At 54.0% G+C, this 15,354-nt stretch overlaps 1 protein-coding gene across 5 annotated transcripts in view; it reads right to left on the bottom strand.

The window, feature by feature from the left end:
- Window positions 1-12,104: 12,104 nt before the first annotated feature.
- Window positions 12,105-15,354, bottom strand: part of IL4R (interleukin 4 receptor) — a 40,837-nt gene continuing 37,587 nt past the window's right edge. For all 5 annotated transcript variants that reach the window (XM_060648819.3, XM_060648816.3, XM_060648817.3 and 2 more), the window contains exon 10: window positions 12,105-14,269. In XM_060648819.3, the coding sequence (XP_060504802.3) occupies window positions 12,715-14,269 (1,555 nt within the window). In that variant the 3' untranslated portion in view covers window positions 12,105-12,714. The remainder of the gene's footprint in view (window positions 14,270-15,354) is intronic.

A 15,354-nucleotide genomic window follows, 5' to 3' on the forward strand; every position in this document is an offset into this window, starting at 1 on the left:
TCGAAAACAAAACCACTGCTCGTTCCTCAGTGCGTGTCCTGGTTTGCCCTTTCATTAACTCGGCACCCACCCTGCGCCGGATGCCGGCCCCCCCACCCCCGGGGGTGCCACAGCCCATCCTACCTGTGCTGATGGGGAAGCACAGGTGCTGAGGAGCCCGGAAGACTTCTCGGAGGAGGCGGCATCTAAGCTGAAACATAACGCAGTGAGATGGTGAGCGAGGGGTAAGAAAGGGCTCTTTCTGAGCAGAGGAAATAGCCTGAATGAGGGCTTTAGCGATGTCATGCACTTCTTGGTTAACCCAGCCAAAGCATCCTGTTGAACAGACTCCTTAAATGAGCCGGCATAAGTGCCATACGGGTCCTCGCTCATGTCGTCCTCAGATGACCCTGCGAGGTACTTACTATTTTTAACCTCCTTGTACCTATGGGACAACGGAGACCAAGAGGAGGTGAGCCAACAGATCCGCTGCCCTGGTTCCCTCTGCCTCTGCACACACCTCCTCTGAGCATCTGAAGTGGGTACAGCTTGGGGAAATTTTCGGGGGTACCCAGACACGGCAACCACCTGTAAGTTCAGTTTTGGGTTTAATTAAATGTCAGCGTGTGGGAAGTGATCTGTTCAGCTCAAGCGTAGTCCTCGCCCCCCCTTTACACACAAACAAGGCAAGAGTGCGGTCCACGGTCGAAGTGTTTCCCGGAGACGTCAGTCAGCCAGTCCGCACACGCTGGTCAGCATTGGCACGTCTTGGCCTGGCCTGGGGCCGAGACGTTTAGAGTGAGCCCTTGTTCACTCTCGGTCTTGTCTTGTTTTTCCACTGAGCGTTTCGTCTGGGCCGGGCCCGGGGCTGGGGGCTGGGAGTCACAAGAGGAAATAGGTTCTAGTCCCTGTTCTCCACGTGTCTGGTAGGAGAGACGCCCCAGCAGTGACTTCCTGTATGTTTGAAATATTCCGTTATCAAATACAGAAAATAAAATTGACAATTACAATAAGTGATCGTAAAGGGGTTATGTGCTGAAGAGAGATCGATTCTGCCCTGTGTTTAGGAACGGGCTCAGAGGGAAATGTCCACTGAAACGGGGCATTAGAAGGTGATATTTCATCCATTACTGGGTGGTTGGGGGGTGCAAGTTGGGAGTGATGATATCTAGGGATGGCCAGGTCGCGGGGTCTAGGGGTGACAGGTCATGGGTCTAGGGGTGCCCAGGCCATGGTGTCTGTGGCTGGCTGAGTCACAGTATCTAGGGATGGCCAAGTCATGGGTCTAGGGGTGACAGGTCATGGTATCTACGGGTGACAGATCATTGGTCTGGGAGTGACAGGTCATGGGCCTAGGGGTGCCCAGGCCATGGTGTTTGTGGGTGGCCGGGTCACATTGAGTGGTGGTGCCCAGATCCCAGTGTCTAGGGGGCCCCGGGTATGATTTCGACACTAATTTCCACATGTGTGGGTCTCTACACCACCAAGCCGTTAACTCCATTCTAACACTACCTGCCTGGAGATGCACCAGATCCCACAGGTTGAGGGCTCAGTCCTACCAGACGGCCCTGCCCCACGCGCTTCAGACACCCACGTCAAGTCCGGCTGTCACCTGCGCTTCTGGCAGACCAGCAACCGATCAGAGGTTCCACTTCTGCTCCCCGGGCTCCACTCATTTGCTAGAGCCGCTCAATGTCACTTACTAGGTTTCCGGTCTATGACGAAGGGATAGAACTCAGGAACAGCCAGATTTAGGGTTCTCGGGCAAGATACGGGGAGAGCCCAGAACTTCCAGGCTTCGGTGGAGCTCGCCATTCTCCCAGCCCCTCTGTGTTCACCAACCCAGACGTCCCCCTGAACTTAATCCCTTTTGGGGTTTTATGGAGGCTTCGTTACCTAGTTGTGATTGGCCATTGGTGTCTGCAGCCCTCCTCCCTTCCCCAGAGGTCAAGGAGGTAGGACCAACGCTTTCAACCTAAGGACACAGTTGGTTCCCCTGGCAACCAGCCCCATCCTAAGGTGGGCTAGGGACTTCCCAAAGGTCACCTCATTAACATAACAAAAGACACATTATTGCTCTAATCACTTAGGAAATTCCAAGGGTTTTAGGGGCTCTGAGCCAGAAAGGGGACAAAACCAAAGACACATTTCTTATGTAAATCACAATATCACACCAGCTTGCAGATTCTAGGGTGCCCAGGTCATGTCTTGAGGCGATAGGTCAAGGTGTCTCGGGGTGACCAGGTCATGTCGTCCAGGGGCGACAGGTCACACTGTACCCAGGGCCAACAGGTCATGCTACTTAGGGGCAACAGGTCACGATGTCTAGGGTGTAATGTAGGCTGAAGGGACAAGAAGAGAACGAGCCAGGAGCCAGGTGGCAAAGGGGTTTGGACTCTGAGCTGTAGACCAGTGTCTACATGAACAGCGCCACAGGCCATTTCTTCCAAGCTTCCCTTTTCTCCTCCACCATCGTGTCCTTAAACTTGCTCTCATAGGGCCTTGCTTGTTTTCTTTAAGTCATTTTATTTTATTTTATTTATTTATTTATTTTTTTTTTAATTTTTTTTTTTTCAACGTTTTTTATTTATTTTTGGGACAGAGAAAGACAGAGACAGAGCATGAACGGGGGAGGGGCAGAGAGAGAGGGAGACACAGAATCGGAAACAGGCTCCAGGCTCCGAGCCATCAGCCCAGAGCCTGACGCGGGGCTCGAACTCACGGACCGCGAGATCGTGACCTGGCTGAAGTCGGACGCTTAACCGACTGCGCCACCCAGGCGCCCCATAAGTCATTTTATTTTAAAAAGAAACGTTGTCCTCCTCACACATGGAAAACAAGAATCCTGTGTCACAAATAGAAGGGAACTGTAAAAACAAAAACAGTGAAACCAAAACTGAGTTATTAAATTCTGGCGACACGCTGCGACCGTGGAAGGCTAGTCAGATGAGGACAGAATTGAAAAAGGATTCGTTTCCTCGGCTCACAGCCCTTTTACGCCACACCCATGTGCCACCTAAAAGCATCTCAGGGCTTTGTGTCCCCCACCTGGGTTACCCTGGGGTGAGTGACCCATACTCCTGCCCTACTGGGAGCCAGGAGGTACTGGGAGCAGGGAAGGGAGGTGACTAGCCCGAGTCTTGGGAAAGAGGGAGTAAATGGGCCGCCTGGGGCAAAGCCTGCTGTGGCCTTAGCAACTGGGACCCAGAAGGAGGGGGTTTGGGGAGGGTGATGGAGCGCCCGCGTGGGATACGCTGATTCTGAGACGTGGGGACATCCATGTGGGGATCCATTCCTTTGTTCAAAAAGTATTTACTGAGCACCTACTGTGTACCGCACACTGTTCTAAGGCCCTGGGGATAATGCGGTGAACCAACCAAACAAAAATCTCTGTCCCCGTGGGGTCTACGTTCTTGTGGGGGAGATGTGGGAGCCCTGATAAGAAATAAGGGAGTTAATAATACCTCATAATAGGGGCGCCTGGGTGGCTCAGTCCGTTGAGCGTCTGACTCTTGATTTTGGCTCAGGCCATGATCTCACGGTTTGTGAGTTCGAGCCCCACACCGGGCTCTGTGCTGATGGTGCAGAGCCTGCTTGGGATTCTGTCTTCCCTTCTCTCTGCCCCTCTGCAGCTTGTTCTCTCTCTCTCTCTCTCTCTCAAAATAAATAAACTTAAAAAATTGTTTTTAAATATGTCATAATATATGTCACATTAGATAGTGATGCGTACTGGGTAAAACACGTGTGTTTGGGTGGGAGAGGTGAGAATTGAGATGGATGTATGGGTCTGGAGTTCAGGCAAGAGACCTGGGCTGGGGAGACCTATTTAGAAGACATCATTCATTCATTCATTCATTCAACAAATGTTTGTGGAGCACAATCTATGTATCAGCCATGGATACATAATGCTGGTACACACAGCCTTCGAAACTCCAGTCCAGTTATAGTTAACTCGATGGTGATGGGGTGCAGGGGAGGTCGCCCCCAAATGTCCCAAATAAGCAAAATATTGATTATTTTGAATTAAAGTTACTTAAGACAGCGTGTGCAAAAAGGACACTGTGACCCTCCTCTGTCCCCCTGAAAGCAGGGAATAAATCTCCTGGGGCAAAGGTCCCCTCTGTGTACCAGATGGTAAAGAGATGCCCTTCTCACCAGAGAGGGGACATTCAGGGCCGAAAAAGCTGTAGAAACAAACCTTGTTACTTTTACCACTTTGTCGCCTCAACCCAAATTTTGCTTACAACTCCTTACTAGTTGAAGCTCCCAAGCGTAATTTTCCTTTGTCCTGTCCGTTCCTCACGGATTTGCGTCTGTCTACAGGATATCAGAGCTGCATGCTTTTTCGTCGTTTCTTGGGTCTCAGTTTTATCATTGGATCTCCCTGTGCACCTCATTACGCTTGGGTTTGTTTTTTTTTTTCTGCCATTAGTCTGTCTCGTATCAATTTAATTCTTAGACCAGCCCGAAGAACCCTTGAAGGGGACAAGAAAAGTTTTCCTCCTCAACAATGGAAACAGATGAGATTGCCCATGGAGCGTGTGGGTAGGTGGGTGTGGTGGGGGGTGCTGGGGACCCCCAATGTTTACGGTGGGGCAGAAGGGAAGACCCAAGGAAAGGAGCCTGAGCAGGAGCCAGCGGCTGTTACCAGAAGAACCAACAAGGGCAGAAAGGTATGGACTGAAACAGACCTGAACTTGGTGGCTGGTCTCTGTGAAGGCAGTTTTGCAGCTTCTGCACAGAGAGGGCTGGGGAGTGGGTGTGCAGGGAGGAAGTGGAAACAGAGAGGAGACAGCTTTCAAGAACGTGGCCGGGGAGGGAAGGAGACAGAGAGAAAGAAGGAGAAGTAGGAGGGGTGGAGGGAAACTTTGACGGCTTGCAGAATGAGGGGACTTGACCAGAGACCCGCAGGGATGGGCAGAAGGCGGCAGAGGGAAGGAGCTGAGAACACAGGGGACGGTGGTGTCTAGGGTCCAGAGAGAGTGGTGGGCTCAACCTTGGAGCCAAGGGCCAACCCTATTTCAGGAACGTTTACGTAACTCGAGGGACTCAGGGCAAAATGCAAGTGAAGGTCTTCTTCTTCAAAAAGTACTAAGAATTCAAAATGGTGACTCTTGGTACCCAGATGGGTAGTGGAAAAGAGGCTTGACTTCTTGGCTTGGCTGAGTTGACAGAATCCACTGGATGTGCAAACTGGGTGCCGATCATGAGCGAGAGAATGGAGATGTGGGGATAGGGCTTGAGGAAAAGGCCGGGAAATATCTGTGTATTCGTTCCCTATTGTTGCTGTAACAAGTTGCTGCAAATCTAGTGGCTTGAAACGAACATCCATTATCTTACAAGTCCTGGAGGTCAGGAGACTAAGATCGGTCTCGCTGAGCTGAAAATCAAGACGTCAGCCGTCCTGCATTCCTGCTGGAGAAATCTAGGGAAGAATCTGTCCTTGTCTCTTCCAGCTTTTAGCGGTCACCTGCATTCCTGGCTCACGGCCCCTTCTTCTGTCTTCGACGCCGGCTGCATGGAATCTTCACCTTTCTCTGGGACACTAACTCTCCTACATCCCCTTTTCACGATTATAGGGACCCTTGTGATTCTAAGAGCCTTGGGCCCCTCCAGATAATCTAGGCTCATCTTTCCATTGCAAAGTCAGTTGATCAGCTGACCGGATTCCACCTTCAACCTTGACCCCGCCTTGCGCTGTAACATAACAGATTCACGGTTTCCAGGGACTAGGATGTCCATATCTTTGGAGGTTCATTATTCTATCTGCTACAATCTTTAAGGCTGCTTTATGGCTGCAAAAGAAACTCCACAGTGACTTAAACAAAATCAGGTTTATGGTTTATTTAAGAATCCAGAGGTTGGGGCGCCCGGGTGGCTCAGTCGGTTAAGCGGCCGACTTCGGCTCAGGTCACGATCTCGCGGTCCATGAGTTCGAGCTCCCGCGTCGGGCTCTGCGCTGACTGCTCAGAGCCTGGAGCCTGTTTCCGATTCTGTGTCTCCCTCTCTCTCTGACCCTCCCCCGTTCACGTTCTGTCTCTCTCTGTCTCAAAAATAAATAAACGTTAAAAAAAAAATTTAAAAAAAAAAAAAAAAAAAAGAATCCAGAGGTTGATTTGATCACTTGATGATGTAATCAAGGACTCATGGTCTTTTCTTCTCCCGTGTGGCCATATTCAAGACACTAGCTTTCATCTCCGGTCTTGTTCCCTCATGATCACGAGATGGTTGCCAAACCACCAGACATCACATCCCAAGCAGCATGGATGATGGCAAAGGGACCTTCTCTTACTGCCACTCTCTTTGGTTAAAAAAGGAGAACTGCCAGCTTGCCCTGCGGTTCCGTGGCAAAAAGGAAGGACCACATATGTTGACCAACTCGAGCTGAATTTACCAGCTGGAAATCAGGAAATGCCAGTTCCTGGTTGGGGTGGGGTGTCAGTGTATAGGAGTGAGGAGACCAGATGGCCAGAATCACAGTCTACAGCTGGGGTCAAAGATTAGTTTGTGGCCAGGGAGAGGGGTCAGCATGTGGCTGGGGTCAGTGTGCAACCAGGATCATGATGAATAGGTCCCTAGCGTGGGTCAGGAATCATTCTATGGCTTGAGTCAGAAGTCATTCTGTGGTTGGAGTCAGGTTTCAAACTGGAGCTAGGATCAGAAGTTTGGGGGTGCGCCTGGGTGGCTCAGTCGGTTGGGCGTCCGACTCACGGTCCGTGGGTTCGAGCCCCGCGTCAGGCTCTGTGCTGACAGCTCGGAGCCTGGAGCCTGCTTCCCATCCTGTGTCTCCCTCTCTCTCTTCCCCTCCCCTGCTTGTGCGCTTGCGCTGTCTCTCATTCTTTCTCTCAAAAATAAGTAAATAAACTTAAAAAAAAAAGAGAGAGAAGTTTGGTTTAGCATTGCGCTCTCTCTCCCTGCATCTCTCCCGTCTCATTCTCTGGATTATTTACACTGATGTGAGTGTATCTAGTTGGGTCCAGGAGACGAGGTGAGCTCAGGGCCCTACTCGGCCATCTTCCCAGGCTCTCTCGTCTCCTTCTCCTTCTCTGACAAGATCTGCTGGAAGCTTGGTGACTTGGGTCTGTGGGGAAGAGAGAAGCAGAGTCTGGGCAAGACCCTTAAAGACAGGCGGGGAGGGGGGGGGGTGTGGGGTATGGAGGAGGAAAAGACTGCAGTAAAACAGCGATGGCGGGAGGGCGAAAATACATACAATGTGAATGGATAGATGGGGAGAGATCCGTGAGCCAAACACACACCTACCCATCCCGCATATGAACAGCATCCAGAAGCGATGTGCGGACAGCTACAAACACGAATTGGTGAGGTGTTGCCATTGGGACCATTCCTGTCCTTCTGGTGTGCTAGTCTGAACTTTTGGCAATAAATTAGCATTAAATTCAGAGTGCCGTTGTTTCTTTGAATCATATTTCGTGCCTTCATTTCCACAAAACCCACGGACCCATTCGGTCTGACAAGAGTGCTAGCAAGCCCGTGGACAGCGTTGCGCGTGTGCAGGCGCCATTCTGAGCCGTCCACCTATCGACATACACGCCAATATCGGGTTAATTTTTAACTGGTCCATGAGGGCGGTGCTATTATCGTTCCCATTTTACAGATGAGGAAGCAAACACAGAGAAGTTATGTGACTGGCCCCGAGCCACACAACCGGTCCTTGGAGCACTCTGAGGTCCTAATGTGTGGCAGGCCCTTTTGCCGGGTGCAGAAGGGGACAGGGGACAAAGGCAGGTGCGCGGAGATCGCCCACGCCTACTTTTCTGGGCGTGGCATCGCCTCGGAGCCGCCGAGGCAGAGGCAGGCGCTGGGGCCAGAGCCGGTCACTAGGGGGCAGCAGGGACCAAGGAGCGAGCCTGCAGCCCATCGGATGCTGCCGGTTCCCCCCACTGGGCTTGTCAAAAGACACGTGGGAACGGCTGGGATTCTAAGGAAGAGCTGGCGCTGTCCAGCTGCCGTCAGGTAACTTAGGCAGATGCATCACAAGGGCAGCTGGGCATCCATCACCACCTCTGCTGCTCACCCTACCACTGCGGGCCGTGGGCTGCAGGCTACTTCTTTCCGTCTTTGACGGGGTGGAAGTCGAGGCCCAGAGTGGTCAAGTACTTTGCCCGCAGTCACACAGCCCCAAATTGGCAAAGGCAGGTTTAAACGAGGCAAGATGAGTGCAGAGCCCTTGTTCCCCGGAGCCTGTGTTCTCCCCTGGAAAAGGGATATGCGAGGACGGGCAAACGGTGGCCACGAGCGACCAGGAATCAGGGCTCCTCACGGGCAAGTCCTGCCCACGTCACAGCCTGGGGATCCTAGCTGTGGGGATCCGCTGAGATCATGCCTCTCTCTTGCAGTGGGGGCTCAAAAACTTCTTGCTGTTTTTTTCTTTTTCTGATTAATAACTTTCGTGGGAAAATAATGTCAGAAAGGTTATTCAACAGGATATGCACGGAGATACACCTTCAAAAACAAACATTCATTTTTGTGACCTCCCACATGGTTCCAGGAGCAGGGGCGGGGGATGGGATTTCCGGTGGTTTTCACTTTTCTCTTTATACCTTTATGTTTTCTCTGAATCAGAGAATCCCGGCATGTGCCAATTTAGTAATCAGAAACAAACAAATAAGCAGGGTTTTTGTGTAAAAAAAAAAAAAAGAATAAAAATAAAGTAAAACAAAATAATTTTAAAATAAAATAAGATAAAATAAAGCATAGGCACACCCCTTCCCCCCCCCACCCCCGCCGCCGGGGGAAATCTTGGTAAAATCGAGGCTGGGGGTGTGCAGGGCCGGAGTGTGAGGGGGGGAATCCTGGAATCAATGCATCGGCAAGCCCAACCCCTTCACTCTCTGCACCTCTAGTCCTGTCCCGCAGGGGGGCGCTGGGAAACTCCAGCCTTCAGCATCTCCCTCCGCCCACACCCCTGCCGCCTGCTTCTAGTTCTGGGCTCCCCCCATCTGCCAGACCCTCACCCCTCTGGGGCTCTTGGGGCAAACATTTGGTGCAGCCAATCCCTGTTCTTCCCCTCATCTTTCCGGATCGTTGCCTCTCCCCTCCACACCAGGGCAATGGATGTCTAAAACAGCAGGGTCCATTCATTTGCCTTGCCACAAAATCCCTTTCTACAATTATTTTTTTTGAGCCGACATTTTCTCTTTCTCTTTTCTTCTGATTTCCTTCCTGCAGATCTCACCTGAAACTTTGGTCCATGCTCATAATTTGAATTTTTGTGTTTCCTTTAACAACTGACTCCCAGGGAGTAGTTACTAAACATTTGAGTGAGGGAGTGTTCTGCCAGGTGGGGAACTCCTGGCCAGTGAAGGAGTAGGCATGAGCCAGAGAGCTTGGGGACCGAGAGAGGGCACAGGCAGGGGAGCTCCCACGTCAGGAGCCATCAGAGACCCACCAGGGAAGCTTGGAAGGAGCCCAGGGGATGATGAAGATGAAAAGGGACTTGATCTCCAGGACAACCCCAGGAGGGAGGTGTTATTATCTTTCCTGTTTTACAAATGAGAAAGCTCAGGCATAAAGGGGGTGCAGCAGAGAAGGGGGCTGGGGCTCCCTGCCCTGAATACCCTTGGGGTTTCTTGCCTAATGTGGAGACCTGGGAGGCCAAGAACCAGATTTTAAGGGGATTTTTAAAAGTCCTTTGTTGAAGAAATGTCCAGAAAGGCCCTGGCAGCCAGCCATTCCCTGGGGGAAGTCACTTCAGTCCTGAGTGAGAATATCAGCAATGAGGATTTTTAAGCTGCCCCCCCCCCCCAACTCCCCTTGGCTGTAGTCAGGAGGGCTGTAGTCCCCTGCTTATGGGTAGCTTAGTTTGGGGACTGGCTGGTTTCTTTCGGACCATGTATCTCAGTGCATGGGCTAATGTGCAGTCGAGCCAAGATAAAAATTCCTCACTCCAGCCCCCATCCTGCCTGATCTTATCTCCCACCACTGTCCCTGGCTCACTGCGCTCTAGCTGATCTTTTCTGAACTATGAACAGGTCGAGTTCATTATGCCGCAGGACCTTTGCACTTGCTGTACCGTCTTGCCTGATACATGCTCAGTAAATATCGGTGGGGTGTGAAGCTTCCCTGCCCTCTGCTTCCTCCTTCCTGGTGTTAAGCTGGAGAAGAAGGTTGGGGAAGCAAGAACAGTGGCCTTGTCCCAGCTTCCCTGAACCAAGGAGGGTGGGTTTAAATCCACGTAAGAAATGCGAGGTGTCTGATTCTCTACTCCTGCTTCCCAAAGCCCAGACGACTCTCTGTTACGAGAGGAGCCTCAGCTGACCACCTGGGTCCCTTTTCTCTTAAGATCCTGGTGGGGCAATGAAGAGACCGGCGTCAGGTCTGTGTCAGACTTCCATCCCGACCACCCCTCCACCATTCGCACATCTTTTCTGTTTGCTGCTTGCTTTTAACAGTTGGTTTTCTGAGACGACGCTCAGGCAAAATGGACTGGAGCTGGTATTTGAGTGGCTGGCATGCCGTGCATGGGATGGCATACCATGGCGGCTGGGAGCTCTGCAGCCTGACCTGGGTTCAAGTCCTGCTCCGGGATGTCCTTGCTGTGTGGTCCTAAGTGAAACCTCAGCCTCTCTGGGCCTGCTTCCTCATCTATAAAATGGGGGTAATAACTGAACCTGCCCGCCAGAGACGTGACGTCGTGGACGTAGAGCACTTAGCACATTGCTTGACCTTAAAGAGAGATTTTTATTAAGAATTATATATATAATTTTTATAAAGAGCTCTTGAGGGCAAAAAGTCCAGAGGGCTAGTTCAGGCTCCGTCATTCACTGTGTGACCTTGGGCAAGTCCCTTTTCCTCTCTAGCACAAAGTTCCCCCATCTGTAAATCATGGGGTGGTGGTGGGGGGGGGGATGACTTAGGCCTCTAAAGGGGTAGATTTGGGCTCAGCACAGAGGAAGGATTTCTAACAAACATCAGGCTGCATGTGAGGTAGTGAGCTCCCCATCACTCCTAGCGCATGGTACAGAAGGCCAGAACAGAAGGGAACCTCATGCGGCCCAGCCGCTTCTTTTGCCAAGGGTGGCCGTCCGGGTAGCTACTCAGGGAGCAGACTGATCACAGACACAGAGCTTACGTCCCCGGCCTGCGTCTTCATGCCACCTGCCCGGGTTCAGCTACGGGCCTGCCACTGACTAGCCGGGCCACCTTGGCAAAGTGCAGCAGCTTCCGGTAATCCTTCGTACCTCTCCGTCTGGGAGAGCGTCCAGAGGAAGCTGGTGGCCCAACACCCGGCTCCCTCACCCCTGCAGGGATAGCTTTGGACAGGCGCTGTGCATGGTTACCCGAGGCTCCCAGCGGGTGGAAGGTCAGTTGCCCGGGCTGGCCCCGTTGGATAACACACCGTTTACTGCCTCCTGACCTTCCCCGCCTCACGTCCCCACTCCCGAGCAAGGTTTCCTGGAATCACCACCTACAGCAGCTAACTGCCCTTGAGTCCTTGGCTCGGGGAGCAGGGGCGGGGGGGGGGGGGGAACCCAAACAAACAGAGACAGAAAGTTAACCTCTTGGACCTCATTTCCTCTGGATGGAAAGATCCAATGAGTTAACAGAGATAAAGAGCTCACCACCTCGGGGAGCAGGGGCGGGGGGGGGAACCCAAACAAACAGAGACAGAAAGTTAACCTCTTGGACCTCATTTCCTCTGGATGGAAAGATCCAATGAGTTAACAGAGATAAAGAGCTCACCACCACCTCGGCCCGGATGTTTGTTTAATACACGGAGAGGGCAGGGAACGGAGATAAAGAGGCTTTATTTACACAAAACACCACGCCCTGCCCTCCGATTCCACGCTTCTCAGCGAAGACAAATCCCAGGCGATAAAATAATCTTCGAGATGCAAACAAGCATTACACAACCAGAGGGGCAGGTCGCCGTGCCAGCTGAGGGTGTGGTGTGGGCCAGCAGAGCCCTAGCTCGGCCAATCCCTCCCTCCCTCCGGCTGCTGCGGCTGCCAGCAAAGCGCCCGCGGGGGCACAGACTGGCCCCGAGGTAGCTGGCTGTGTTCATTCTGGGGCTCCTGTGCTTAACAGGAGCCCCTGGTCTCAGCGGTTGTGTGGGAACCAGACAGCAGCCAGTCGTGGCTTGGTGATCCCAGTCTTTCGGGTCCTTTTGTGTCTGTTACCGCACTTGACTTCGCGCCCCGCCACGGCCCAGGTCCCGCCCCCAGGGTTGACTTAAGGAAGGTCTGTTGAATGAATGGGCACCTCCGGGCAAATGACCACCTTTCCAGGACCAGGATGTCCCATCCATTTCCCAAGGTCTCCCAAGTCATTCCCCGGTGGGCTCGGCCTCCAATCCGGTGAGACAGCGGCAGCCGATCCCAGAACCCGGCAAGACATGAGCAACAGAGTGACGAGCGGACAAAGCGCACCCAGGGTGAGCGTGGCAGGGAGAGCGTGTAGACCCATGAAGTGGCCAGTGGCTCGTGCATAAGCCGAGGCACCCAAGGAGCTCCCGATCCCCGCAGGGGCCTCTCCCCCGTGCCCTCCACTCCCTTGGGTTGTGGCGAGCCCAGGCCAAGGCTGGGAGCTGGTGGAGGGGCGGGGTGGAGTCCAGTCTCTGTACCCCCAGGTCAGACCACCTCCCAGCTTCATAGCAGGGTTCTCCAAGTCTTTCGCAAATCTGCCGGCCTAGCCGCCTTCCAGGAGGAGGCACTTCCCAGGCCGGGCTGAGGCCCAGCCCTCACTCGTAGACGGCAGTGACAAGCGGGCACACGCCTAGGAAGCCATCGTACACGTGGGCTCTGGGGAGAGCATGGCCACCTTTTTGGGGGTCTGGCTTGAGCTGTGAGCATGGCTCGGGGCAGGCTGGAAGCACAGGGAGGACGGGCCCTCCTCTGAGACAGCCAAGGGTGCCGGGGAGGCTGGAGCGAGGCTGGCCTCCAGGGGCACCCCACCTGGCAGGGGGTCCGGGGCCCTCAGAGGGCTCACCAGCGGGGAGGACCTGTCTCCACAGCAGCAGCCGCAGCAGGGGCTGGCCACGGGATGGGCCTCGCCACCCTCCTCCTGGCCGTGACACTGCTTCAGGTGGCCACACAGGTGGCAGGTGAGGGCTGAGTAGACAATGCCGCTGGCCAGGTCGTCCCGGAGGGGGTCTGCGGCCTGCTCCGGGGCCGGCGGGGTCTTGTGGCTGTCCTGTGCCTTCCCCGCTGGCTCTGGGGAGCTGCCCGGGAGGGGGGAGTCCTGCGGGCAATGAGGTGGCTCCGCGTCCAGTCCGAAGGTGAACAGGGGGACGGGGACTGGGGCGGGGGCCCCAGGGCAGCCAGGAGTGAGGCTCTGGAAGGGCTTGTAACCCCCGTCCCCACTGCCGGCCTCACCCCCGGACGTCTCTGGGCAGACGGCACCGCTAGTGAGCAGACTCGAGAAGGCCTTGTACCCGGCCTCCTCCGAAGGGCCGAAGCCCCCCACCCCGCCGTCCTGGGTGCTGCCCTGCCTCACGGCGCACACAAACTCTCGGTAGCCGCTGCCGGGGGCCGGGGCCAGGGCCCCCCTGTGCTGCAGGACTCGCTGACGCAGAATCTGCTCCCAGGTCTCTGGCTCGGGCTGGAGCATGGAAGGCGCCTCCAAAGGCTGGGGGGCAGCGGGGATGCCGGGGTCCGCCTCCCCCAGGCGTCCCGCCAGCTCCGGGCCCGAGTCACACTCGCCGGGACCTGAGGACTGGCCCTGGAAGGTCCCGAAGCTGCGGTAGGCGGGGTTGTCTGTGACAACCGGGGGCGTCTCTGGGAAAGTCGGGCTGGCTGGGCTCTGGGGCAGAGTGGCCAGAGGACCGGACCGGGGGTCGAAAGGCTGCTCCTTGCCCTGGGGCGATGCCTCCTGGGACCCCGGACCCGGAAACTCAGCCCAGGGCATCTGAGCACCTGCACTTCCCGAAGGAGGAGGAAACCACGATTCCAGAGAGCCCTGTGGGCCAAAGCCCCCTTTCTCAACCCCGAGAAGGTCCAGGAAGAGGCTTTCTGTCAGCCGGGCCGCGATGCCCTCCCTGCCCTCCTGGAAGCTGTCCTCGAGGTTCACAGGCGATGGGCAGAAGCTCCCTTTATCTTCCTCCTCCTCCTCCTCCTCGCTCTCCACCGGGGCCTCCAGGAGCTCCACACATCGCACCACGCTGATGCTCTCCGGCCAGAGGATCGTCTTGCTGACCTCCACGGGGCACCATGCTGATTTTCCAGAACCCTGCAAAGGCCCGTTTCTGGCAATCTTGGAGGGATCCTCTTTCCTTTCCATGCCGTGCTCCAGTAAACAGGGCAGGAGCTTCCTAAGACAAGTCTTCCAGTGTCTGCAACAGCAAAGAAAAGTTTGGTTGGGATTCGCTTTCTCTGCTGGAAAAACTCCTATTCGTCCTTCAAAGCCCAGCTTAAAATCAGCCTGGACTGACGTCTATCTAATGCAGACAGGCCTCCTGACTTTAATTTTTTTTTTTTTTTAACATTTATTTATTTTTGAGACAGAGAGAGACAGAGCATGAACAGGGGAGGGTCAGAGAGGGAGACACAGAATCCGAAACAGGCTCCAGGCTCTGAGCTGTCAGTGCAGAGCCCGACGCAGGGCTCGAACTCACGGACCGTGAGATCATGACCTGAGCCGAAGTCGGACGCTTAACCGACTGAGCCACCCAGGCGCCCCTGGCCTCCTGACTTTATAGTCAATAATCTGTCAGTCTGACTTCCCTACTAGCCCAGGAACTCCCTGAAGGCAGGGCCCGTGTCTCACTTTGAGATTTCTGGAGGCCACACATACAACCTGGCACCCGATGCAAACTCAGTCTACTGAATAAGGAAAAGTCTCCATCAGGGACGATGACATTTAAAAATACTTATCAGGTTGACAATAAACTTCATATATTGAAAAAAAAAATACTTATCAGGGGCACCTGGGTGGCTCAGTCGGTTAAGCGTCCGACTCTTGGTGTCAGCTTGGGTCACGATCTCACAGTTTGTGCGTTCGAGCCCCACGTAGGAGCCTGCGTGGGATTCTGTCTGCCCCTCCCCCACTTGTGTGTGCGCACGCGCTCTCTCTCTCAAAAATAAAAATAAAAATAAACTGAAAAAAATACTGATCAATTTAAAATATTTATCAATACCACAGCACAAGTAATGACCGGGGCTGTGGGGTCCTAGGCTGGGGCAGTGTCCTGGGGCCCCCGTGCTGTGCCAGGTACCAACTCTTTAGTTACTGGATTGTGGGTCATCCAGGGACGAGCTAGGGGAGGCAGGGGCGATGGTCAGACACTCAGGGGTTCCAGAGTTGGCGATTCGCCAACCAGCACGCGATGCTGTTGACATTGTAACAACCGGCACAGCCGTCCGGCTTGTAACCTCTACGAGCCTGGCTCAGGCCAGACTGCGCACTTCCGAGGGGGTT

This window comes from Panthera onca, chromosome E3 (genome assembly GCF_046562875.1).
Source record: "Panthera onca isolate mPanOnc1 chromosome E3, mPanOnc1 haplotype 2, whole genome shotgun sequence".
Classification (NCBI taxonomy): Eukaryota; Metazoa; Chordata; class Mammalia; order Carnivora; family Felidae; genus Panthera; species Panthera onca.